At 61.8% G+C, this 26,547-nt stretch overlaps 1 protein-coding gene across 2 annotated transcripts in view; it reads left to right on the top strand.

Annotated features, from left to right (window-relative positions):
- Positions 1–26,170, top strand: part of EGLN1 (egl-9 family hypoxia inducible factor 1) — a 31,340-nt gene extending 5,170 nt beyond the window's left edge. Inside the window, exons 2-5 of one of the 2 annotated variants that reach the window (XM_016163377.2) lie at positions 17,306–17,425; positions 20,048–20,184; positions 23,007–23,074; positions 24,042–26,170. In XM_016163377.2, coding sequence (XP_016018863.2) covers positions 17,306–17,425; positions 20,048–20,184; positions 23,007–23,074; positions 24,042–24,106 — 390 coding nt within the window. In that variant the 3' untranslated portion in view covers positions 24,107–26,170. The remainder of the gene's footprint in view (positions 1–17,305; positions 17,426–20,047; positions 20,185–23,006; positions 23,075–24,041) is intronic. The other variant, XM_036235587.1, reaches the window with a different exon arrangement.
- Positions 26,171–26,547: the final 377 nt, after the last annotated feature.

Below are 26,547 nucleotides of genomic sequence, written 5' to 3'. Positions count from 1 at the left end.
CCTTCATTCGTCTCCGGTTTTTTCTGACACCTCCGCCTTTCTGGTTCGGCCTTGGGTGGATTTTATCAGCTTAGCTGTTTTTATTTAATTTTTCGCTTCAGGCCTCGCACCCATCGCGGACCGTCCTTAAACCGCTCGCGGGGGTGCGTTTTGCTACCGTGTTTACATTCCACCTCCTCTGCCGCTCTGCCCTGTTTCCGCACTTGAAACGCTGCGACCCCGGGAGATGGCTCAGATCATTTCCCAAGCCCCGGTTCCAGCCTGTCTTTACTCTCACTCCAGCTCTTCTTCACTGTCCTAAAGAAGCAAAATGAAGCAAACTGATGGACGCTTAACCAGAATCTTCCCTTGTAATAGTTTATTTCACAGCTGCGTTTCCTGGTCCGAACTCGGCCACCTCAGTGGAATGTTCTGTACTTCATTGTGGTTTTTTCCAGAACTAAGGTACAGGTTTATTTCTGAAGAGCTCGGATAGTATCTGTGGCCTCCATTTGCTTGTGGAAGTCGCCGTAACGTTTTCGCAAGTTTGGAATTCTTTCCCTCGTTCCGCGTCCCAGATCCCGTTTCTTTACCAAAGCAGAATGCACACAGTCGGCCCCTCCTCGCTGTCCTTTCTGAATCCCGTGTTGTCAATCTTTGCATTCAACACACATGAAGTGAGTACTTTCTACGCACGGGTAACGTTTCGGGAGCTAGACACACGTAAACAGCGGGGACAGAAGAAGACCCCCTTGAGGTAGGTGGGGGGTCGGGAGAGTCGGTGGACACGTGTGAGTAAATACATGACATGTTGGGTGGCCAGTGTCACGACAAAAACTAAGCAAGTCACGGACAGGCACCCGGGGCGCCCCGGGCAGCAGCCGCAGGCGTGGTGAGCCCGCGTTGGGTTCTGGGACATTTTGGACTTGGGTTAGATGTGAGGCGTGAGGGGCAGGGCGGAGCCCGGGCCGCACCCCGGGTTTTGTCTGGAGCAGGTGGAAGGAGATAGTCCCGCATCTCGCCCCGACTCCTGCTTTTCTTCCCTGCGCGACTCCTTCAGCTTCCGTTTACATCAGATTGGCGACACTTTTCGCAGCCAAAGCTCGCAGGACAAGGTTCCTGGCTCGACCTTTCCACGTTCCTTCCCACTGGCCGTGCCGCCCGGGGGACCTCGCAGCCCCGCCCTTCTCCAGAGCCATCAGGCCTGGGCGCCTGCACAGGGCGTCAGCCCCGCCACCGGGCGGCCCCCCGCGGCACTGCGGGAGGTCCTGCCGCGCTGCTCGGGCGGCCTCGCATGGGCACGCTCCAGGCGGCTCGCGGGTGCAAATCCACGTGAACAGAATCGCACCGACTGCGACATTCAGGGGCACACTGGGGAAGACCGAAGGGCTCCACGTGAGGGCCAAGCGTGGGTTTAGGTTAAATGTCAGTCGGGAAACATTTCAGACGTGCTTTCGATAAAACTGCCGTAGAAAATCGAGAAGAGGGAGAATGACCATGACGTGTCAAAAATGGCTCCACGTGTCCGCATTTTCCCTCGTGAACGTCGGCAGTCCGCTCATCGGTCAGCGGGAGCCAGAGCTTCGGAAGAACGTGGACGAGGCGACAGGCGCCAGCGGCGGGGCGTGGGGGCCGCCTCCCTGCCCCGGTGCAGGTTCGACAGTTTTTGTTAACACAAAGCCTTTTGAAGCAGAAGGAATCAGAAGTTCCGAGCCTGGGGTTCTGTCGCCTAGTCTCCGTTCTGTCTCGGGGCGTCTGTTACCCTCTGTCCTGTTCCCCGCCGACGCCTGTCGGCTGCCTTGGGCACGGCTTTTTCTGTGGAGGACGCAGCGGTCGCCGTGGGGCCGGGCCTGCCACCGCGGTAGCAGCGCCCGCCACGGCCGCTCGGACCTTCGCCCACGGCGAGCCCCTCGGTTACTTTTCCCCGGTACATTTTTCAGTTTTCCTCCTTTTTTCTCAACTGCGCATTTCTCCTGAAGCTCAGCTCTTACTTTTCTGCGCCTCACTCAGACGCCACATGTAGGGAGAACATCTGTGTTTCTAGACTTTGCTTCCCAGGTGACATTCGTCATCTGTTGCTATGTAACAAACTCCCCCAAAACTTGGCGTTTATCATCTCCCGGATTCCGTGGAGCGGGCGCAGCGCAGCCTCGCAGGGCCCGGCCTCTGGGCTCCCCCAAGGCCGGGATGGGGGGGGCTCCGCTGCCCGGCCGCTCGCCAACTGCCGCCGCCTTCAGCTTCTCGCCGGTGGTGGGGTCGCTGGCCTGCGGTCCTGGCCGCCTGGGCCCCTCCAGCCCCGGAGCTTGCTTATGCGAGCACAGAAGGCAGTCAGGAGTCTGCGCCCCGGTGTCCTGTGACCTGGCCACAGACGCCACATCCGCCACCTGCAGCCCTTCGTCTCGAAGCAGGTCGCGAGCGTGAGGTCCCCTGCAAGGGGGGAGGGATTACGCGGGGTGCGAGTGCCGTTTCTCGGGTGGCTTCTTCGCTGGCAGCGTCTGCCCCTAAGTGTCACTGCTCCGAAGGCCGGTGGGAGTCTTCTGTTTCTGCCTCTGGGAAGCACAAGGCCCTAAGGTAGCCTGCCTGTGTTCAGACCATTGTTTTGTTGCTTAATTGCTCTGATTATAGGCAAATTTTCTAACAAAGCATTAGCTTCCTCATCAGCATAGCAGGAGTTCACAGTCGCACCCAATTCAATACCTGTGGGAAGGTGCAAGAGATAAAGGGACAAATGCTCGGCAGGCCATCCATAATGAGGGACCACCCTCAGGGCTGGGGGAAGGCTCCCTGGTCTGTGTATTGGGCACTGAGTGCTACAGACCCCAGCTTCCTCTTAGAGACCAGGAGGGCTGGGGGCGGGAGCAGCCCCGCGGGACACCAGGAGCAGGTGGAAAATGGTCCTATCCGCGAGCTGCATCACTCACCAGCAGCTAACGTGCCACAGTCGGGCTGGGCACCACCGGCCCCGCAAGGCCCAGTCGGGACGCGCCCTGCCCTCCGGAGTGTGACCGACGGGAGGGAGGGCAGGGCTGACCCTGCCGCCCCACGTGTGACGGGTGCTGGTGGGTGCCGGGGCCCCGTGGCAGCACAGTGGGGCCCAGCTCGTCCGCAGGCCCGGAAGGGTCCCCGTGAGGAAGCAGCGGTTAGACCCGGTTTCTGACAGCGGGACCGGCGGTGGAGAAAGCCCGCTGGGCGTGCGCTCCGCGCGGCAGGTGTTCGAGGGCGGCGTTCGAGGGCGGCTTCCCTTCCCCGAGCCGACAGCTCCACACGTACACAGCCCCCTCCTGTCTCCTGACCCGCATTCCATGTGCACGTCCTAGGTTATGACAAAAGCCTAACTGTTTTTTATTTTATATCTTTTCAGCCCATTCTGTCTGTCGCCCCTGATTTTATCTTTCCAAAACACAAGGTGTCTCATTCTCCTGCTCAAAGACCTCTGCGTCCCCCAGAGTCCTGGGGTGCCGTGGCTCACCGTGCTCCCGCCCCGGCACCCCCTGCAGGCCCCGCTCTGCCCCGCGGGCCCCTGGCTCTTCAGGACGCAGAGCCGGGCGGCCGCTGTGGCTGGCTTCCCGCCCGCGTGGCCCTGAGCCGCCCTGCAGCTCTGTCCTGCCTGCGGCCTGGCATTTCCCGTCGCTGAGAGCGCCTCGCGGGCCACTCGCGGACGGGAGACGTGGCCAGCAGGGCCCCTGACCCCTCGCGCAGCGTGCCCTGCCCCTGGCGCGCTGCGGGCCTCGCGCTGGCACTGCCGCTGTGCCTCCTGCGACGCGGGCACCGCGAGGCGCCGGGGGTGCTGCGCGGCCGTCCGTCATCCTCCACGTGCCGCCCACGCCCGCCTCCTGTGAATGCACAGCGCTCGCAGGACCTCAGGTCGTCGAGGTTTCCTTGAAGGCTGCAGCTCGCCGCCCCCGGCCGCAGTCAGCGAGGCGGTGTGCGCGAGCAGTTCTGACCGGACCCCGCCGCCTCCCGCGCACCCGCCGCCCCGGCCACTCGGCCCGTCCCCGCGTGTCTCCCGGAACACCGAACCGCCGGTGACCTCCCTTTCCTGGAAAACGTTCTGTGCCTTTTATTCCCGAAGTGCGCTCGATGGCGGCCGCGGCGGCCAGGGCGCGTCCACCGTGCGCCGGGCGCCAGCGCCGCACCGAGCCACTCAACTGCGGCTTCCCCTTCGTTCCGTCCAGTTTCCGAAACGGCGGGATGGCTGCTTGGAAGTCGGCCAGGGGCCGTGTCCTGCCGTCCGTCCGCTGCTGGCTGCGCCGTTCCCAGCCCCGTCTTCCAGACAGAAGCCCCCGGGCCGCGGCGGCCTGCGCTGGTCCCACGCCAGATGCCGGCGGAGGGGCCGGCGGAGGGGCCGCCGGAGGCAGAGTGAGTTCCGCGTGCTGCCCGGGCGGGGGCGGCATCCTGCACGTGGCGGCCTCGGGGGCGGGGGTCTGCGGTCCTCACGCCCTCGTCCCCGCCAGGGGCGCAGGACTCCCCAGGGGACGCACACCAGTTCAGAAGGAGGCAGCGTCATGCACGCGAGGCCGCACGTGGCCCCTCGAACACTCTTGTGCCTAGGGGAGGAGCTCGTGGCGCGACACGGCGCTCGGCGTGGGTGCCACGAGACTGAGGTCAATGTCAGCGTTTTCGGGAGCAAAGCTTTAAACTCGTAAAGTTACCATAGTTTTGATTTGGTTTCAGAGCTGTAATTCATTCAAAATTTCAAATAACATCAAAGGAGGGTTAAGAGTTACATTTCACAAAATAAGACACAGGTTAACAAGATGAGATCTATTTCTTTACTGTCGGAGAACCATCGGCTTGAACTGCGCTCCCGCAGTCAGCCCGCCTCGGGGCGACGGTCGGCTTGTCTGTGGAAACGGGGTGCTGGCCGGGCGGGCGCTGGGCCCGGGCCACGGAAAGGTCGTCCGAAACCGGTCTTAGGCGCGTTCACACGTTTTTACGCGTGAAAAGAATTCCGCGTCCCAGTCTTGCTTCAGTGCGGTGTTTAGAGTGTGTTCATCCTCCGAGCACAGTGCTCAGTTGGGAAGGGGCTCGAGGGTTTGTGCGAAGGGTGGTGTCGTGTGGGGCGGTGGCCGCCCAGCACGCTTTGAAATCGAATCGCTTGAATAAAGAAAATTTTGGCAAAAATTGCACAGGATAATAAAATCGCGCCCCCGCCCCGCAGCTCGCAGGTGCTGTCGGGTGGTCGTGGAACGGCCAGGTCTGTCCTTCCTGCTTCGGGCACATGGCCAGGAATCGGAGGCGGCTCGTCACCGTCTCGCCCCAGAAGCGCTGTGCGCCGCGGAACTTGACTCGCAGTGAGAAATGCATTTTAAGAGGCGTTTAAGAAACTGCTTGTGGAGTCCACACTTTTTTCTAGCATTTTTAAAAGTTGGAACGTGTAACCACTTAGACGTGAGCTACTTAGTACAGAAAGTTGCTTTTTAATGTTGCCGCTGGGTGGTTAATTGAGTCATTGGCAAAGAAAATAAAACTTATCTGAAAATGAGGAATTGAGGGGAAGGTGAAGCTAACGAGACGTGTCCGTATTTGTATTTTTCCTATCGAGATATGCTGCCTAGACACTCCGGAAGAGTAATTGCTTTGAATAATTTAACACAGCTTGATTGCTTGGTAATTTTAGCCCTTCCTGTCTTTTCAGTTTCGGAGTTGCATATGTATTTTAACTGTAAAAATCTTACATATGGAGAAGAAATTGCTTCGTTTTTGACTGTTTCCTAATCATAAAAATAATACATTGCTTCAAAAGACACGAAGCAAAAATGGATAAGGTCGAAAAGGACAGCGACCAGGGTAGAGATCGTAGGTGAGGATCGCGATGCTTCACCCCAGAGGGTGTCAGGGCCCAAGGGGACAGATCAGCGGGGACCGTCGAGGCTCACACACTGTCAGCCAGTTTGACCCGATCGACATCTTGGCCACTCCTCGAAATATCAGCATTAAACCCGTTCTTTGCAAGCACACGTCGGACATTTGGCAGAAGTGGCCCCGTGTGAGCCGTGAAACAAGTCTCGGTGAACTCGGAAGCACTGAAGTCCTTCGGGGCATGGTCTTGGACCACGAGTCCCACATGTGTGGGAATTAAACATCACATTCCTAAATAACCTGTGAGTCAAGGAAGAAATAGATGCAGACACATAGATTTCAAACAAGACAAAGATCCCTGTGACTTTGAGAGACGCAGAGAATTATTTGGGGGAAAAAAGATGAACCATAAAAGAAATAGTTGATAAATTGGACTTGTAAACATTAAAGCCTTTTCCTTATTGGAAAACACCATTTTGTATATATATATAAAAGACAAACCCTTTTGGTGAAAAAACTTACAAAACATACTTGATAAAAAAACTTGTATCTGGAATGTATAAAGATTTCTGTACCTTAACGTTAAGGAGGGAAACAACCCAGCAGAAAAATAGGCGAAAGATTTGAACAGAAATTTCACAAAGGAAGATTCATGAATGACAGAGCACACGAAGAGATTGTTAATATCACGGGTTGTTAGGGAAACGAAAACTAGGAGCTGAGGCGCCGTGCCCCGCTCCCGCAAACGGAGACGTTTCAAACGCGACGTTGCTCAGCTTTGGTGGGGGGGGGGGGTGGCTGGGCCCCTCGTGCCCTGACGCCCACAGCCGTTACTCGTCCCTGTCGCCAGAGGCAGGGCGCAGTGGCGCCTGGCACCTGGTGACGCCGTGCTCGGCCACGGAAGGGGGCGCGGGCGCCGTGCTGAGCGCTCGGTCGCTTCACCCGCTCCTTGTGGTGGGACATGCGCTGGTTTCTCATTTTTTCGCTATGACAGATAATTCTGCGTCATTCTCAAAGATGTGTCTTTGTGCGCTTTACAACGTTTTTATAAGAAACATTGCCAGGAGTGGAATTGCTGATTAGAGATGATAAAAGCCGCATCTTGCCAGCACGGACCTGCTCACTCCGTACCACGCGCCTCGTCCCCAGCGTGGCTCCTCTAGTTGTCACAGCGACCACGCGAGGCTCAGGGACCAGCGTTCCTCGTGTTACGGCCGAGGACACTGAGCACGGGGACCTTAAACCTGCTCCGGACCCCGCAGCCGGGGAGTCGCGGAGCCGGGCGTGGCGCACACTGCGGGCCGGCCCGTCCCAGGCAGCAGAGGGGCCGTCGCCCCCCGCAGGGCTGCTGGGGGACGGGCGGCGGCGGCAGCAGCAGCAGTGCGGGGTCTGCCGTGCGCCTGGCCCCTCGTCCCCGCGCAGCCTCGTCCAGCCGTGTGCCCCGGCCCCGTCAGCAGCCGCCGCGCTCAGCTCCGCTCCCCGCCTCCGCGTCCCGTCGCCGGGCTCGCTCCGTCTGTCCCACTGTGTCTCCCGAGTTCCGTGCCTGGCGCCAGCGCGGTCCTCTGCCGGCGTCCCTTGGAGACTCGCCCTCGCCGTGCGCTCCGACACCCCGGGGGCGCGGCTACGCTGCCTGGTCCGTGCTCCTGCTCCCGTCCGCCCCGGGTCCTGCCTCCGGGTGGCCCTCCCCTCGGGGGCGCGGACACCCAGCGGCTTCCGCGTCTTGCTGCTGGGGCCGAGCCCCCGTCACCTCCTCCTGGGCGCTCTCCCCAGCGCCCGCCTGTCGCCCCGCCGGTCGCCCCGCCGGTCGCTCCGCCGCCCCTCGTCCTCGCCGCTCACTCCTTCGCGCCTCTCCTCCTGCCAGGCCCGTCTCCCTGGAGCGCACAGTCAGCTCTTCCCCGAGGGCTAAACGCTTAGCGAGTGATGGCGGCTCCGGGGGCCGCCTGGGCTCTGCTCTGCTGACCCTGCACAGCATTAGAGGAACGGATGTGGCGCGTTCCAATAAAACTTTATTTACAGGAACGGGGCGGGCTAGGTTTCGCCCTCAGGCCAGTTTCCTGGCTCCTGCTGTCCTGCCCACAGCTCCGGTTGTCACCAGTGCTTGTCGATGTGACTTCAGCCATTCTGTCTGTAGCTTGAAAAGTCCAGCTCGCATTCCTTGGCGCAGCGTCTGAGGTCTGCCGTTGTGTGGCCCTGACATGGCTTTGTTCCCTCCACAGCTCACCGCGCTTTCCTTGCTTTGGCGACGAGGACCCCCGCCGGTTCCGGGGTGCGCCCGCTGCCTCCGCGCGGCCCGTGCTGCTTCTAGGGCCGTGGAGGAAGCACGCCGCCCGCCCGCCCGCCCTTTCTTCCATCCTCTGAAATTACGCAACGTGCAGTATTTCATGAAATCATTCTTAAAACGTTGACTGCAAGGTCTGACAGCCTGCCCAGCACCCCACTTCTTTACTCTTACCCGAAACATTTTAGTTGTAAGTGGTTCACATCTCTTCATTTGGCGGGGAAAAAAGACATGCAAACGCAGGTCCCAGAGCTGTCAATCTCCACGGCGGCCCCGCCCCCGACCGCCAGGCCCCCTTCCTCAGGCGGCGGGACACGCCCCAGCCGTTCGGTCCCCGGTCCCCCCGACTGCCCCGGACACGCACCGGCCGTTCGGGAGGGCCGCTCGGGTCTGACGACTCTCACCCGACTCTTCAGAAGCCGCCCTGACCTCCATGCACTCGGGTCCTGCTCACCTGTCTCCTCTCAGCCTTTCAGATTTCAGAGATGGCGAGGGACCATCCCCGTGTGACCCAGGGCAGCTCCCTGAGGGCTGGGGGGCGGGGTGCGTTCTGTCTGCACCTCGTGGACGCGTTTCTTAGAGGCTTTGCACATTTTCCTAGCAACATCCTCGTTCCTCAACTTAAATATTTTTGGTGCTTTTCCTAGACCTGTGCCAGGAGTGTAGAGCCGAGTCAGAGTCCCGAGCCGCAGCTGCCCGCAGTCCGATGCCGGCCGCAGCGGACTTTTCCCCTGGGGCCGGACAGACAGCACTTCGGGCTCCGTGGACCGCCCGGTCTCTGCACCTCGGCCGTGGCCACGTGCGGAGAACCGCGGGCAGCGCGGAGACGGTTGAACTGGGCCGTTTTCCAGCCACGGGGGGCGGGCCAGATTCGCGCGCAGGCGGCGGTGTGCACGGGGCCTGGGGCGGGGCACGAAGGGCTGTCGAAGCCACGGGGAGCGAGGGCGTCTTCCTCGGTGCGGGCGTCGCTCCGTGATGCGGAAGGAGGCCGCGTTCGCAGTGCGCGTCAGAGCATTCCTCAGATTCGCTGCGCAAGCGGCCGTTGGTGGGGCGTTTTGGTGGGGCGGGCCGTGCGAGAGCAGACCGGCCCTCGAGAGACGCCTCGTTGGCCGCGAGCGCCTTCGACCCGCGGCACCCGCGCACTCCTCTGCCGCGTGCTGGGGCCGTTGGACGAGCAGCGCCCGGCGGGGGGACCGCGCAGGGGCCTGATGCTGGGGCGCGCGTGGAGCAGGGCCGGCGGCTCCGGGGCGGGGGCGGGGCTCGCGTGGCAGTCCCGGCGCGTGACGGACCCCGTGAACGTGCAGGCGGTGGAGACGGCGGGGGCGAGTCAGGGACGGCCCGTTTCGCGGGGGGCGACTGGCTTACACGGCGTCGCTAGGAAAGAGCGAGTGCAGATGAGCGGCCGGCGGGGGCGGCAGCCGCGCCAACGCCGTCGCCGGGTGGGGGCCGCGGAGCGCCGTCGGGGCACGCAGCGGGCAGCCCGGCGCCGAGGCCACAGGACCGGGTGCCCGGCTCAGCCGCAGCGCGTGCAGACGGGACCCCGAAGACCGGTCTGTAAAGTCCCGCCCACAGCAGCTCTACAGGTGCCGACGCTGGTCAGACGGGCCGGGCGGGCGGCGGGTGGCGGTGTTCAGTGAGCTCCGACGCAGAGTCAGGCCCCCGCCACAAGACTGGCTCAGAGACACCGGCAGCCGTGGAGGACGGGGGCCGGCAGAGGGCCCGGGCGCCTGCTCTGCGGGCGGCGGGAACAGGTGCGGGGCGAATGCTGGCCGCGAAAGGCGCCAGGTGTGAGGCTTCCGAGAACCTGACTTAATCGTTGTCACGGGACGCCCATGTTCCGTTCAGATTTCTTCTAAACCACGCTCTGGGTAGGCTTGAACGTCCTTAAAAATAAGCTGTGCTCAGGGCCACAGTAAAGCCACGTGGTCCTCAGCGACAGCCAGTCAGTGGACACCGTTTAGTGACTGCCTCTCCCCGACTCTCTCACTATTCTCCCCATCTTCACCCCCCACAGTCAGCTGTCAGTCAGCAGATGTTCCGGTCCCTGTGCTTGGCACAGGCCAGGAGGATCTGGTTCGGGCCCTGGGGGAAAATCTGGGAAGCCCAGAAAATAAGCATGCAAGGCTGTGTAGGTACGGGGGTTACAAACGGCTGAGCAGCTCTCCTGGGAGCTCGCGACAGGCGGAGACATCGGCCTCGTTCAGTTCAGAGCGACAGGAGCAGAGGGGAGGTGAGCTGTGCCCCGCTGGGCTCCCGAGACCTGGGCTGGTCCCCGTCCGTCCACGCGGGCATGGGGGGCAGGCCGCACACCCCAGCGCTCCCGCCAGGCCAGGGGGGCGGGTCTGTGCAGCGGAGGGAGTCGCCTTCCTGCCCTGCTCGGGGCCTCGGCGCAGCACCCCGGGGGCTGGGGCCTGCACCCCGGCGGGGCCGCACCCGGAGCCACGGTCACCCCACTGCGGCCCGCCTCTGACTCTCGTCGAACTGCGTCGCTGTGATGGGGAGAGCGGCAGCTCAGTGAGCGCTCGCTCTGGAGGCGAAGAAGATCCCGAAGATCCTCTCTGCCCCCCTCCCGGGCAGTGCCGCCCCGTGGGGGCGCCTCCCGTCCGCATCTCCAGCCAGGACCTCCCTCTGGGCTCCAGACCCGCGTTTCCACTGCCTTTGGAACCCGCGCCCGACGGCCATCCAGCGTGGCTGACCCAGTGTGTCCCAGGGCGCGCGCTCTGCCCTCCTGGCCTTGTCCCGACCTCCGACAGCGGTCTGTTCCTGCCCCCGACACGCCCTCCGAGCCGGCCCGCCTCGGCCCACCCCTTGCTCTCTGTCCTCCGCTCTCCTGGTCAGTGGCCCGCCACGCCCCCTGGCCGAGTCCCTTTGTTGCCCTTCCCAGCCCCCCCCCCATTCCCACGGTCACGTCTTGTCTGTTGCATCGTGTCCTGGCTGGTCTCAGTGTTGGTGCCCCCCCCCAGCAGCGGTGGCTCCCTCCGCCCGCAGTGACGGCCGCGCTGTGGGGACACCCAGGTGGCCCCTCTTTTCAGCTCCTCCCCCTTCTCAGGAGCTCTGCTCCAGCAAATCTGAACGGTCCTTGTCACCAAATACGACCTTGATTGTGCATTTAAAACTCGTCGTGTGAGCGACTCCGCCCGAAGTGGCCTCTTCTCCATCCTTCGCATTTCTTTACGGGGAGCTCAGGTCGTCCGCCTGCGTAGAGTCTGCTGCCTCACGGGGCCTCCTTTCTCCCGCAGCGGGTCCGTTACGCCTGGTGCTCGTCTGCGGAGAGGCCCTTGCCGCCCTGGGTGGCAGGCGCTCGACCAGAGGCACCGACCACCCTCGCTTCTACGGCTGTAACGTTTTTCCAGTGCCAGTTTCATTTTTCGCTGATACAGATTTGAAAAATTTTCCTCTCAAAACATAAAGCCTGAGTTTATTTATGGTGAGATATGTTACTTACCACATTAAAGTTTAGTAGCAAGAAGTCGAGAGATTTAAATTTTTAAATGCATGCCGTTTGCCCTTCCTCATCACCCCCATTCCATGTGCTAATTAATGCAGTGAACAAAATTTATGACTTGCGACGGACAAAGGGGAGGGGTGTTCAGGGGCTGGCAGAGTGGGGCGAAGGGCGAAGAGGTGTAAACTAGCAGCTGACGGAGGGTCACGGGGCCGGGGAGCTCGGCAGCAGCGCGTGGCTCGGCGGAGGGCGGGGGGGGCAGGAGCACTGGGGGGTCGTTTTATGAACTACGTAGATGTCTAACCGATGTGTACCTGACACTAACTAAAATAAATTAATCTAAAAAGTTCCTAGATGAAAAGATGCCAAGTCTTTCCAAAGCGATCTCCAGATTCAGTGCCATCCCAGCCAGAAGTCGTAATGGAGCTTTTCATAGAATTTGATAAGCCGATTCCAGTGTTTCTCGAAATTCGAAGAAGGGAAGGAATAATCCTGGCGGGCACAAACATCCACCTGAAATCTAGAGCGGTTAAAACATGGCCTTGACACAGAGGAGACCAGCGGGTCAGTGGAACAGAACAGAATCGGGGGAGAAGAGACCATAAAGCCAAAGTGTGACCCACAATAATGAATGCCGCGTTTATAGTCGGGGAGGAGAGGGGGCAGGGGGCGCCCGCAGGCCCTGGGCGTGCGAACGAGAGTGGAGCTTCTCCCCGGGCGGGGAATCCCAGGACCCCGAGGAGGAGCAGGCGCCCTGGGGCGGCCAGTGCTGGGGCCCTGGGGCGGGGCGTGGCGGGGCCTGGCGGCAGGTGCAGGGCCCAGGCTCACTGAAGCAGCCTCACATGAATGTCCTCTGTGCGCCTTTACGGTTTCCTTTAGTGCATTTAGATCTTCAATTTATTTGGAATTTATACCCATTTATTATATGAAGTAAGGGCACAGCTTTCATTTTTCCTAACTAACTAGTCAGTTGTCCCAACCCCATTAATTGAACCTTCTTCCACTGATTTAAATGCTGCTTTAAATGTTTTTATGTAACGATTTTTATGGAAAAGAAAATGTAAAATTTTTGTAAAGTTTTTAATTATATCATTTAGGAAATGAGATTTACATAAACAAAGGTAGAACTGAAATTTGCAGTTTCAAAAATGAGATTATTCTCATAGTAAATGCCAACTTCTTTGTCCAGTTCTTTCAATGACCTAGTTTCCCGCTTTCTGAGCTCGATTTTTGTAAACCCCAGAGGGAGGGCCGGTGGCGGGCGTGGCAGGGAAGAGACTCCGGTGTGACGGGCGCCGGGGAGGACCTCGGACGTGCGTGTGTCTGCGTGTCTGGGGACGAGAGCGCTAGCGGGGCGCGCGCCCTGTGGTGGCCGGCGGGGGGCCCCGCAGGAGCCGCGTGGCCATTTCTCCTGGGCCCCCGTTCAGACTAAACACAGGCGCGAGCGGGCACCAGGGCCCCAGGCGGCTGTGGCCGCTGCCCCGCCGCCCTCGGACCAGTGTTTTCTGCCCCTCGTAGTCCGGCATCTAACGCGGAGAGCGTGGCCGCGCTGTGTAAACCAATGGGTGTCATGCTGACGAGGGGCCGGTGCCCGCGGGGGCCCAGTTCTCTTGCCTTTGAATCAGTGTTTTAAAATAATTCAGTTCTAAAAGGAAAAAAATTTTTCAGAAGTTTCCTGGTTGAACTTGACATTGAATGCAAACCCTCCACGCCAGAAATGAATGTCTTCAGGCCCCAAGGAAGCACCGCGAACGTCTTCCTTCCTTTTATTCTCAGAGTGAAAAAACGGTGCTGCTTATTTTAAGGACATCCTCAATCACGTAGATTTTCACATCAAGAAGGAAAAAACAGCGTTTAATTGTGTTGCTCCTGTTGAAGTGGGCGTCGCCCGGCGGGGAGCCGAGGGCCTGCGGTCGCGTGGGGGTGGCGGACTGGCGCGAGCCTCGGGCCGGGCGCTGGGCGGCGGGTGCCCTTTCCAGGCGGCCGTCCAGCCTGGCCTGCCGTCCGCGCCGGCCACACCTCCGGCGCGTGTCCCCTCCGCCCTCGGCCTCTGGGGGGCGGTTTGGCCTCCCTCGGTGGACGTCAGCACCCTTCCTCGCCACGACCCAGCGCGTCTCACACCCGCTTGTCCCTCGCGGGGGCCGCAGGCCATCCGCGTCCGAGACGAGGGGACCGTGCTGGTCGCCTTCTGCCGACGGCCACCCTGCGGTCGCAGCCGGGGCTTCCGACGGTCCTTGCGCCATGCGCGGGCACGACCGGCCAGAGCCTCCGCTCCGGGGACGCAGGTCCTGTTTGTGGGCCCCGCCGCGCACACCGCCGTGCGAGGGTCAGGGTGTCCGCGTGGGAACCGGCGGGGGCACGAGGGAGCTGCCCGTGCCTTCCCCGCCCACGGGTGGCAGCGGCTCCCCGTCGGGCCCTTTCGCGGCCCACGGCCCTCAGTTGTTGAGGCCTCATCCTCTTTCTCCCACGTTCGCGTTACCTGTGAAGACGCCTCGCTGTCCCTTAGCCGTTCCTCGCGTCTGCGATGCTCACGGCTTCGCTTTTCTCGCCACCCTTCCGAGCCGCATCTGGCCCCCGGAGACAAGCGGGGTCTTCCGCGTGGCCCAGCCTGGGCCCGGCGCGTGTCCTGCACGGCCGCTTTTCCCAGAACACGTCTCCGGCCCACCTCTGGTGGCGTGACGCGGGCCCGCGCGCCGCGAACACCTGTCCCGTCGCCGACGGCGCGAGCGGGAAGAACCGCGCGGAGGGAGCACGATGGTCACCCGACCAAGGGACGAAGAGAAGATGAGCCGCATTTCCTCAAAACCTTCGGGTAAAAGTGCGTCGGAGCCTTCCGTGTGTCGAAAACTGCACAGAAACAGCAACGTCAGCCTTGTCTACACAGATGTAAAATACACCGGGACAACAAAATCCCCGAGAAATAGGGCACGAGCATTAATTCAGAAGCAGAAAAGCTTACATTGTAGGAACTTTGCACGTCGACGACCCAGAGCCTAGCCCAGGGGGGCCTCGGCCAAGCGAGCATGAGGTGGGCACCGGACCTGCGGCTGCGGGAGGCGGGGCCGGTCTCTGAACTGCCGACGGGGCGTCTCAGCGGGGGGCGAATGGCCGCATTCGGCCCCACGGCCGTGCCCGTGAACCTCTGACCCTTACCGGTGTTTTCCAGATTCTCACTAAACCCTCTGCCCCGTGTCTCCGGGATCTGCTCTCTCGTCCCGATTCGCCCGGCCAGTCTGCCCCAGGCACGCCGAGGCTCCCCCTGGGGAAGTCCGCAGTTTCGGGGACGGAGGGGCTTGTCACCTCCCATCCATGGGGCGCTCCGGCCGGGAGTCGCCGGCGCTGACCGCGGCCGCTGGCGGGCTGTCGCGTTGGCTGGGCGTCGCATTGCCGGTCCTCACGCTGTCCCTTCACAGTTTGGCCACGTGCCGCTGCGGCAAGGTGAGGGGGCGGAGTGGACGCAGGCCTGCGGGGCGCTGTCCCCTCCTCCCGCCCTTCCTGTCACCAGAGCAGAGCTGCGGGGACCTGGGGGACACCAGGTAAAGCCGGAACGGCCGTGGCCTCCGTACAGATAATATATTTAGATGGAGGCAATTAAGCCATAACAGCGCTATAAAATGTAATCAACACGGCCGTCTAGACTTCCTTTATGGCGCTTTTTGTGTTTTTAGAAAGTCTCGCTTGGAATCCAGGTAGGGGAAGTGGGGGGGGTGGGGTGCAGCCCCTGGCGAAGGCTGGGGCGGCGTGGCCGCCTCTCGTTCAGACCCCCCCACACCCTGTACCCCGTGTCTCCCTGACGAGCAGACCCAGCTGGGCGCTCTCGGCGTGGTCCGGGTGTGTGGCAGGGCAGGACCCGGCCGCTCGGTTTCGGCCCAGCACGTCGGGTCGCCGTCGGGGGCACCCCGCTGCGGCCCCCGTCTGCCGCCGCCGTGCTCCCACTGCCCCGCGGCCCCGCCCGGCTCACCACTGCAACCCCGAAACCAGCCCCGCGGCCCCTGGACCCCCGCGGCGCGAGTGCCCTTTCCGGGCTTCAGTTTCCTGAGCGGTTAAGGGCAGGCGAGGGTGACGGGCCCGTGTGCCGTGGGTGCCGGTGTCGGATGAGCTAGCTGTCTGTCGCACGCCGTCACACGCAGGCTGCTTAGCGTGTGTCTGGCTGGCGTGAGCACCCAGCAGGGGTTATGTGGGACGTGACGTTGAGGTGACAGCGACTTATTTATACAGAATGAAAATCGACCCTGAGGCCTCAGCGAGGCGGCTTCTCCCTGGGCACTCGTCGTTTTTGGAACAGTCCGCAGGCCCCGCCGTGGCCGGCCGGGCCCTCTCCGTCCCTGCGCCCGGCTCGCCCCAGGCCGGCTCGCGCCTCACGGACCAGCCCTCCCGCCCCTGCTGCCTGGTCACCCCGCAGATGACCTGCCGCCCCCCCCGCACTGACGTCCGCCCAGGCGTCAGAGCCTCAGAGGCCTCTCTCCTGACCCCGACTCTAGAACACGGTCCTGTCCTTTTCTTTATCCTTCGACTTAGTTCTTTTCACGTCCTGCGAAAAGGTAGCTGGCCGCTCCCCAACGCCACGGCACTGCACTAGGCTCTGAGACAGACGAGAGCGAGGGACTGCGTCCTTTCCGCGGATCAGTGAACCTTGCGATCCACCGTAACTATCTCGCTCACAGACGAATTAATCTATTGTCGAATCCGTCCTTCTTGCAGGGCCCGTTCAGGGCGGGCTGCCGGCGCCTCCCCCCAGCCGCCGATGACAAGGGAAGTTTCTGGGTTTGTCTTTTATGGGGCGTCAGACCCACCAGAGCCCCGCCCGTCTCCCGGCTCTTGCCGACGCGGGCCCGCAGCCGGGGAAGGGGAGGCGGCCCCAGCGCCCCGGGGCGGTGTGCCCACTGCGCCAGTCGAGCGGGCACTCAAACGCCTCCGGTCTCCTCGAGGTGGAACTCAGGGCGCCGTGTTCCCCAGTTGGCTGAAGATGAGTTTTTAAAGTCAGCAGCGATCGTTTCTCTTAAGCCCTGACGTGACTTGATGATGGTTTGACGACTTCGTGCTAATTCTCCGACTCGGGTCCTTCCTGGGAACCCTGCGCGCCCTTCCTGCTCTCTTCATGATTCCCGAGAGTTTTTAAAAATCGCCCCCCTCCCCTCCGCGGGTCGTTGCGAGCCGTGCCCTGGAACACGCCGCCCACACGCCGCCCGCCCGCTTGGCGCGCGGGGCCCCGCCTTCCCACGCGGGCCCCCGCCTTCCCACGCGGCCCGTCGCGACCCGCGTGAAGCCGTGACGTCCCCTCCGGCGGGGGCGGGGCTTCGCCGCGTGCTGGCTTCCCCCGCGTGACGCGTGAAGCCGTGACGTCCCTTCCGGCGGGGGCGGGGCTTCGCCGCGTGCTGGCTTCCCCCGCGTGACGCGTGAAGCCGTGACGTCCCTTCCGGCGGGGGCGGGGCTTCGCCGCGTGCTGGCTTCCCGTTCACCTTTCTCCAGATCACACACGTTGAACGCGTCAGCGTTGGGAGCTGACCGTCTGCACGGCGCCCGTCTGACCCGGCGCGGCTCGGGCCGGCGCCGCGCCTGGCGAGCTCGGGGGCGGCCGTCCCCACGAGCGAAGGGCGAGAAGGTCGGCCTGCCGCCCCCGGCCCCGCCGCCGGCCTCCAGCGCCTGCGCCGAGCGCCCCCAGCGAGCACGGCGCACGGCTTCGCCCCGTCTGACGGGACTCTCGCGCGACGCAGCTCAGAGCCGTGGCGTCCGCGCCCCGGGAGCCGCTCCCTGCCCCGCCCGCCCGCCCGTCTAACGCCGTGCTGTCCTTGTCGTTGCAGGCGATGGTGGCTTGCTACCCGGGCAACGGGACGGGGTATGTGCGCCACGTGGACAACCCGAACGGCGACGGACGGTGCGTGACGTGCATATACTACCTGAACGAAGGCTGGGACGCCAAGGTACGCCGCCCAGCCCCGGCTTTGCTCGCAGGTCCCGAGCCTCGCCCCCGCCCGCGACCGCTCGCGCTTGCCACAGTCTCCGGGACGTCTCTGTAGAAGGAGACGGGCCGATGTGTCGCAGACGTAGGTTCCCCGGTGCTCCGGTATTGAAGTGTTCATCCGGAATTTAATTTTTACAAAAGGGCCTTTTATTAAAACATATTCCTTTTGGTAGTCTGTAAAAACATTTCTGCAAACGCTTGCTTTGTAGTGGTTTTTGCGGGAGATTACGTACAGGTAATCGTGGTGGGTTCTTTGCTCCTCACACCTGCATTTGATTCTTTGCATTGCCGTAGAGACGTTATCTGTCATCGTTTGCTGGATTGAATCCCAGAGGCAGGATCTCTTCTTTCTCTGATTATGGAAAAAGATATCAACACTGACAAACCCTATAAATCGATTAGAATGTATGATACGTTTAATCTCTTGTTATAAACATGTTCCCTTCATATTAGCCCGAGTTTCACTTAAGTTTAAATTATTTAAATTTTACAAGTATGTCATGTATTGTATTAGAGGTGGTAGAAACTAACTTTTTGGTTGATTTTTAAAAATCATTTTACGCTTTTTTGATGCAAAGTATTCGAATATGGAACCCAGTGGATTTCCACAGAGAACACACCTGTGCGGGAAGGGCGGATTAAAAATTAAGCTTTAAAACGCGCTCCGCTCGCACACGCATATGCACACAAACGGAAACCAAGGCTTCTAAGTGTGCAAAACCCCGCTCTGTCCTCAGAGCGCCCCCTGAAAGTCGGGACGGGCTGGCAGTGCTGTGGGGCCTTTCTCCCTGTCCTGACCTGAGGGCTTCCTCTGTCCTCGTCCACGCGCAGGAGGGGGGTGTCTTCCTGCTCAGTGGGGTTCGCCGCATCACGTCAGCCAGTGTGGCTTTGTATAACTGTCGAACTTTGAAATAGATGGGAAAAAATAGTGATTTGCCCAGAGCCCAATACACAACATAGATTGGTGTAACTTTGGTTAAAACATAAAAAGTTTCTTTTCAGATTTATAAATATCTGGAAAGCTAGAAATAAACGATCGACCCCTAATCTCTGCATTCCGTTAGTTTCTTTCTAGGCTGATCTGTTAATTTCGGCACGACCTAGCCAGAGTCGTTAGCAGGTAGTTCCTAGCTTAGTGCGCACGCGGAAAACGTCCTTGGCATCTGCGTGTGGGGCTGCAGGCTCCCTCCGCGAGGACCGGCGCCCGGGGCAGAGCAGAGACGCAGACGCCCCCGCAGGCCCGGGCCTCGCGGAGGGCGCAGGTCAGTAGGCCGAGGTGGCGGCCGGTCGTGCCGAGTGCGGGACAGACGGCCGTGGGCACTGGGAGCCCCTGGTTCAGGGGTCGGGGAGGTGTCCCAGAGGGAGATGGGGAGCTTCAGATGTCTCTTTTTAAGTGTTTTCAGTGGCTCGATGGTGGGATTCCCAGCGACGCCAGCCCGAGGGAGGGGGTCGGGCGGGGCACGTCCTCGGTTGCGCACAAGTGCCGTGGGCACCACTCCGGACGGCACAGGGGCCTGCGGAGGGCGAGCGAGGGTCCGGCAGCCTGGGGCTGAGTGAGTCCCAGACGGGCCTCCTCGGCCACCTCTCTCACTGTAGGTCCTGGGGAAAGGCTCAGCCTCGAGAGGCCCCGCCTCCGGGTCAGAGGCTCGGGGGTTTCGCTTCTCAGGGGTAAAGTGCTACCCAGACAGGGGGCGTTTCACCTCACTTTGACCCTCCACGTTACGGGTGCCACAAGTACGACCCCTGTTCACCGTTCCCTGCTCCGCACCCGGGGCCTCCACAGGGCCAGAACGGTGACAGCCAGGGCTGGCCTGAGCCGCGGGGTCCACCCAATTCCACAGGAAGGAGGATGGACGTTGGGGTAAACAGTAATGATCCTTTCTGGTGGAATCCAGTTTCACACGCAGGCGGTCGCCAGTGCGTGAGGCCCAGTCAGGAAAGGGAGACGTCAGTAAACAGTGACCGCGGTGGTGGTGACGTGGTGACGGTGACGTGGTGACGATGGCGATGAGGGTGAGGGTGATGGCAAATGGCGTTTTCTAACACATCAAGTTCTTTCAGTAAGCGGCCCCGAATTCGCGAGCTCCTACCGTCTGCTGAGGACGCGGTGAGCTTCCTGCCCTGCCAGACCGGCCCCAAACAGTGCAGGCTCGGGCCCAGCCCACCGCAGCGAAGCGGGCCGTGGCGTTCTCGGCCGGCGGACGGTCCTGCCTTCGGTCCGTGAGAACCGTGCCCGCGGGCGCGGCGGGCGGCTCGGAGGTGCACGCGCGTGAGCGGCCAGGCATGCGGGCCTTAGCGCGTGCGAATCGGAAACGCGGTTTCCAGCACTTCCTAGAACTCCCAGGTGCCGTTTCACGACGTCCGAATTCTGGCAACGTTCGTGTTCCACCAAACGCCTAGAAAAATCAGCGCCGCCGCGCATACTGCGGCTCTCGCCTCGCCTTCAGGCCTCGTTAGCGGAGATGTGTTTGTGCGTGATCCAGTCAAGGATTCGGTTCACTGGAATGGTGGCCCCCCCCCACCCCCCGATTTAACTTTGTACCGTTCTGGGCGATGCTTACATCTTTGGCTCTCTTCCTAGGTAAGTGGAGGTATACTTCGAATTTTTCCAGAAGGCAAAGCCCAGTTTGCTGACATCGAACCCAAATTTGATAGACTGCTGTTTTTCTGGTCTGACCGCCGCAACCCTCACGAAGTGCAGCCGGCATACGCCACCAGGTAGCGCTCCTCCTCGGGCAGTGGCGGGACGGGCGGCGGGCAGGGCGGCCGCGGCTTCCGACGGGCACCCTCCTGCCCGCAGCCCCCGCCCGGCGCCTCGTCTCCTGCGTCTCTTAGCTTCCCTCCCTTCTGCGGCTTCGTGAGAGTGCGGTTGACCCCTGACCGGTGCGGGGGTCCGGGCCCCGGCCCAGCACGCAGTCAGGTCCATGCAGAGCCTTCGCGTCCCCCCAAAACGTGACCACTAACAGCCGACAGACGCTGTGGCTCAGCCGCCATCCGCGGGTGGCCCACACCGCGTGCTGTTCCCACAGTCGAGTGAGCTCGAGGCGAAGCGTTGAAATCCAGGAGGATGAGGCGCTTTGACGGCGTTTGTTGGAAAGCGTCCACGTGGGAGTGGCCGCGCGGTTCAGACCCGCGCTGCTGCGGTCAGCCGTGCTCGCCTGGACCGGACAGTTACGACAGCAAAGCTGGGGGGTGGGGCAGCTCTTTCACAGCTTCGGCGACGGTGGGGGGATGAGGTAGAAAATGCCGCGAAGATGAGGCGTGAGAGGCACCCGGAGAGCAGGACGAGGATTGGAGGGAAGAAGGGAAGTCGCCACGTGTGGGAGTCGGTGGCAGGAAGTGGCCTTCCGGCTTTGATGATGGGCATTTCCCTCTCTGCGCTATGCTGTTTCTTCCATGAAGTTTAGTGTCCAAAACTTACTATATTTAATGAAGTCTTTAAGTTTTTTTTACAATTTACCACGACTCAGTTAAAATATTAGTGTTGTTAAAATGGAAGGTGTTAATAGACATTATTGTAAAATAATTGTAGAAAAATAATACCTGTTTTTCATCACATAAAGGACTTTGAACACTGTGATGGTGAATTGTCAGCCTGCATTCGCCTTGGCCCGGTGGGGCGAGGCCACCCCCAGGCGGGTGGGGGACGGTCAGAGACAGGCCGGCCTTTGCGGGGCTCAGATCCGGAAGGCCTCGCCACCACACCCCCTTTTTCTCGCTGCTTCCTGAGCCTCGTTGCTCTCAGCCCCGGAGAGGAGGCAGAGACGAGGGAGCGAGGCTGGGGGCCGGGGTCCTGGCGCGCACAGGGTGTGCCACCCCGGCACCCTGCGGTGCTGGAGCCTGCCCCGCCCGCGCCCCCGCTTCTAGGGCCTTCGGAGCTAGGGAGCCCTGAGTGGTCTGGTGCGCCCTTTCCTGGGGCGGAGCTTTCGGTGGTGGATGAGTGCGCAGGGCAGGGAGGGGAGCATGACCGTGACCTCTGCCCGGGGGCGGGGGGGGGCAGTGGCGGTGGTGGTGGTGGAGGAGGAGGAGGAGGAGGAGGAGGAGGAGGAGGAGGAGGAGGAGGAGGAGGACAAGCGAGGCTGCCGGGAGTGCGGGGACCGGCGAACGCCCCTCAGGGCCGTGGGAGGCAGCGGGGCACAGAGCCTCGCAGCACTGTGCGGCTGGCTTCTGGTCGTGGCTGAGGGCTCCAGAGGGAGAACCCTGCTCACTGGGGAGCCAGAAGTTTGGGGGCGAAGGAAGTATAAAGTTACACACCTGTGCACCTCCCCTGTCACCAAGGCCACTGTGGAAATAGAGGGGCCTGGACAGTGAGAAGGGGGCCCGGCCCGCGGAGAGCAGCCCGGGAGTCGGGCGGGGCCAGGCGATCCGCATCTCCGTGTTCCTGGTGCCCGGACCGTGCTCCACGTCCGGTGTGTATGTGGCCGAGCCTCGTCACGGTCACCGGCCTGTCCGTCCCCAGCGAACGCTGGCCGGGGCCTGCAGGGCGCTCTGACCGCCTCGTCTGCCGAGGAGCCGACCCCTGACCCCTGGGGTTCCCCTCTCACTCCCCCACTGTTGGCACCAAAAAGCAGAACGACGTGCTTTGTGATATTTAACGAACTGGAACTTCCTCATTTGTTTGCGGAATGAGATATTCCAAATAAGTTCCAGAAAAATGTTTAGCTAAACTTTACGTCAAACCATAGTATAACCACTTTGATAAAAATCCTAAACGTTTCTCAAGTGGTGAAGCTGTGAACGCCCGTTGCGATTCTCAGCCGTGGCGCAGCGAGGTCCTCAGAAGCTGTGACTGTGGCCCGGGCCCTTGGGCAGCGCGCCCTCCCCCGACAGCCGCCCTCACGCGGGCTGCCGCGGCCTCGCAGAGCACTCGGCCCGCAGGCTCAGTGAGCAGGGAGCACGTGCCAGGCGCTGCAGTGTGGCTGCTCCCCGAGCCTCGGGGTGGCTGCTCGTTGCCCTCTGGCGACCCCGTGGTCGGGACAGCGCCGGGCGTGACGTGTGCGGGCGTGGCGTGTGCGGGCGTGACGTGTGCAGGCGTGACGTGTGCGGGCGTGGCGTGTGTGGCCGTGACGTGTGCGGGCGTGACGTGTGCGGGCGTGGCGTGTGTGGGCGTGGCGTGTGCGGGCGTGGCGTGTGCGGGCGTGGCGTGTGGGCGTGGCGTGTGGGCGTGGCGTGTGCGGGCGTGGCGTGTGCGGGCGTGGCGTGTGTGGCCGTGACGTGTGCGGGCGTGGTGTGTGCGGGCGTGACCTGTGCGGGCGTGGCGTGTGTGGCCGTGACGTGTGCGGGCGTGGCGTGTGCGGGCGTGGCGTGTGCGGGCGTGACGTGCGCGGGCGTGGCGTGCGCGGGCGTGGCGTGCGCGGGCGTGGCGTGTGTGGGCGTGGCGTGCGCGGGCGTGGCGTGTGGGCGTGGCTGTGGGCGTGGCGTGTGCGGGCGTGACGTGTGCGGGCGTGGCGTGCGCGGGCGTGACTCGTGCCGTAGACACCGCAGCGGCCTCCCGCGTCCCCCGGCGTGGCCATCCTGACCCTGCTCTGCGTTTCTTTCAGGTACGCAATAACCGTGTGGTATTTTGACGCCGATGAGAGAGCGCGAGCGAAAGTGAAATACCTAACAGGTAAGCGCGGGGCGGGGGCCGCGGGGGCCGCGGTTCACGGAGGCCGCGGTTCAGCCCTCCTCATCCTCAGCTGTGCCCCGCCGAGTGGCCGGAGATGAGGCAGGGAACCCGAGAGGTGTCCAGATGCGAGCCGAGAGTGCGTCTGGGAGTGTCCTCCCCGGCGCAGGCGGCCGAGCTCTCGGGGCCCGCCCCGGGCTCCCTCTCGTCCTCTGGAAGGAAGTTGGCACCGTTTCTTTTTGAACCTACGTGCGATTAAGGACGCGCCAACTCTAGTCTCCACGTCGATCGTGGCCGTGAAGAAAATCGATACAAAGGAGACGAAACATTCAGACCTGTGACTCAGACGAGCGCGTGGAGCCGGCCTCTGCCGCCGGCGCCACCAGGCCACACCCGGTCCCGAAGCTGAGGGCGCAGGGCGCCGGCCCCACGCCCCCCGGACCGTGTCTCGGGGCTCCCGAAGCTGAGGGCGCAGGGCGCCGGCCCCACGTGTCTCGGGCGCCTCCCGCCGTCGGCCGCGAGTCCACGTTGCTCATCGACCAGCCGCGTGTGCACGAGCCGCCGACTCCCACGTCAGCCTGTGGTGAAGCCGAGACGGGCCGTTCGTGTTTTCTCCGTGTGTTTGTAAAGTCGTCGCTTGTGGCCAAGCCGCGCCGTGCTCTTACCAACCACACTGCTGCGTCGTAGCAGTTTAGGTCACTCTTCAAGCAAAGAGGCAAACCGAACCGCTGTCTCTGCCGAGCCTGGTCCCCCCGGGGCTTCCCCGGTCGAGAGCAGCGCGTCGCCCCGGGCGGCGGAGTGCCGGCGGCGTGTGTTCGCGAGGCCGAGGCCTCGTGCGCACGGTCGGGGGCCAGCGGGCGGGGGGCGGGGGTGGGGGGTGTGCACGGGCACGGTCGGGGACGGCGCTCACTCCCCGGCGCCCGGCGGGCGATCGAACGTCCTCCTGTTTTGTCTGTGTCCCACCTTGCAGGTGAAAAAGGCGTGAGGGTCGAACTCAACAAACCTTCGGATTCCATCGGCAAAGACGGCTTGTAAAGAGACTTTGGCCCGGCAACACCCCACGTCGCCCACGGCGAGTCGACGCTGCTCGTTCCCTCGCGGCTGCCACTACGTGGGACGACCAGTCGGCATTCAAATAAAGAAAAAGCAGCAGCTTTTTTGCGTTGCATCAGAAAGAAGATTCTGACTGTGTGGCTTTGACTGCATGGCTGACTCCGAAACCGTGACCGCTTAGGGGACGCGTGTGAGCTGTCACCCGAAAGTGGTATTTACACCTGGACGTTAAAAAAAAGTGCCCTGGGTAGAATTTTTTCATTCTTATATTTTGTCAGATCTGTCATCTAGCTGAGTTCACTTCATCTCTCCCTTTTTTATATAGTCAAGTTCGAATTTGAAGTAATTTTTGTATGATCAGGTACAATTTATCAAAACTGAATTGAGAAAAAATTACTCAAGTATTATTTCCCAAAATAGCATCAATCTATTTTTGTAAACCTCTTCGTACTATTAAATTTCGCCCTAAGAGACCTTTTGTAATGATTGTTCCAGTGACCGGTGACTGGGTTACTTTTCTTTTTATTTAAAACGAGGGCACTTTAGCTACCAGCAGGAAAGCCAGACTCGTGGTCCCGGCTCACGCCAGCCTCGAACTCGTCGAGATCGCCGCTGTCGTTGTCCTGACGTTGTCACTAATGAAGCGTAACAGTAAAACCATCGCCATTCTCCTGCCAGTAACCTTCAGTCCACGTTTCACGAGAAAACACAGTAAGACGGTTTCGTCTTAAGTGTCTTAAAGAGCCGCAGCGACTGGCACTGGGTGAACTCGCGGGTCGTCAGCACGGGGGCCCGGGGCGCGGGCCCTCGGCCGCCACGCACACCCGGTCCTCGCGCTCGCCCCCTTGCTTCCCGTCTGGCTGCTGGCACTTCCGGGTTCGCGTGCGGGTCTTCCCACCCCTGGACCCCTCCGGGCCCAGGTCAGAGTCGTTTCTGTGGGACAGCATCGGGGCGCGGTGCGGGCCTCGCCCCGGCAGCGGGAGACGTGCGTTCAGCTTAAAAAAAAAAAACGAAAGCAAAAAATAAGATAATTTTATTTTTATGTTTTATGAGTTTTCTTTCTCACTTTCCAGAAAAGGAGGGACTGTTACAGGCGCGCACAGCCTCCCGGACGCCGGTCCCCGGGGCGGCAGCCGGGTCCCCGCGGCGCGCGGGGCGGAGGCCGTGCCCGCTGCAGCCGGCTCTGCCCTCGACCTTTGCCAAACACGATGTGCGTGTGCGGAGGCGTCTTTGTTTTCCCTTAGGACAGTTTTTGCATTTGCAGAGTTCGTGTTCAGTTAGAGACCTTTTCTATGGAAAGCTCAGTAATTTTTATTAAAAGATTGCTATGTTCATGTAAGACATGAAAAGCAGCTCGTGGACTGGTGGTGGGGCCCCGGGCCGGGACGGCCCTCGGTGTCACGGTCCCGCTCAGGAGAACTCGGGGAGAAACCCGCCTGTTCCCCTCGTCCCAGGCGACGCGACGTGACGTCTCTGCGGCCTGTGTCCCCGCCAGCCCGGCCCGGGAGCACAGGCCGCCTCGCCACCCCGCCCGGTCTGCCCGAGCTGGCGGAGACCGCTGCGCGGCCAGGAGGCGCGCCCCGCCGCGCGCGCAGAGTCCGGGGCCCGCGTCAGCCGCGGGGCAGTGCCGCCCCCCCCGTGCGGTCCGCGGCCGTCCTGCCGGACGGGCCCTGCGCTCTGCGCTTTTGGAGACGCTTGCGTAATCTCTCGGAGGTCGCTGTGAAAGGATCACGAAGCCAGAGTGCCCTCTCTCCAGTGTCCGCACAGAATCTGCTCGTTTCACGTGGGCGGGACCTCCCCTTGTCGCCAAGCAGGACGCGGTTTAAAACAAAACTTGAAATTATTTGTGGCCTAAATGCGTTTAATCCTGGTCGAAGGTAAAGCTTCTCACGCTGTTTTTGTTCGACACATTAACCAGCTGTAAAATGCAGACCGTTGTCCGCAGCAGGCGCAGTCTCGGGTCCGTGTCGTTGGAGCGGCGATGGTTGCGGAAGAGCTCTCCAGCTGCTTGTGACGCTAATCCGATTAAAACGATGTGCAAACGTTCTCGGGAAGCGATGGTGGTTCTTTCCCGCTGCCTTTGTTCTTATCCGCGACCGCGTGCCGGCTCCACGGGCCCTTCCGCCGGCCCCCCCAGGACGTTCGGCTCGCTTTCACACACGGTGCCGAGGGGGGCGGCAGGGCACGTCGGGGTGTCCCGGGGCGACGCGCCTGCACGTCAGCGTCTCTGCGCTGGGATTCTGTCCCCGTCCACGGGGTTTTAAAAGTCACTCAAACGCGTGCCCTTGAGTGGGCCGGTGCCGCCCTTCTGCAGAGGGGCATTCGATGCCCGCTGTGCATGGCCGCCCCGGCGCGCGTGCGAGCAGCGTGGGGGCCGTGCACCTGCTCGTTTGTCCCCCACGTCAGTGTGTTTTAACGCCCGC

This window comes from Rousettus aegyptiacus, unplaced genomic scaffold (genome assembly GCF_014176215.1).
Source record: "Rousettus aegyptiacus isolate mRouAeg1 unplaced genomic scaffold, mRouAeg1.p scaffold_m13_p_18, whole genome shotgun sequence".
Lineage (NCBI taxonomy): Eukaryota > Metazoa > Chordata > Mammalia > Chiroptera > Pteropodidae > Rousettus > Rousettus aegyptiacus.
Note: the sequence above shows the minus strand (reverse complement) of the source record. Positions and strands in the feature narration are given on the sequence as shown.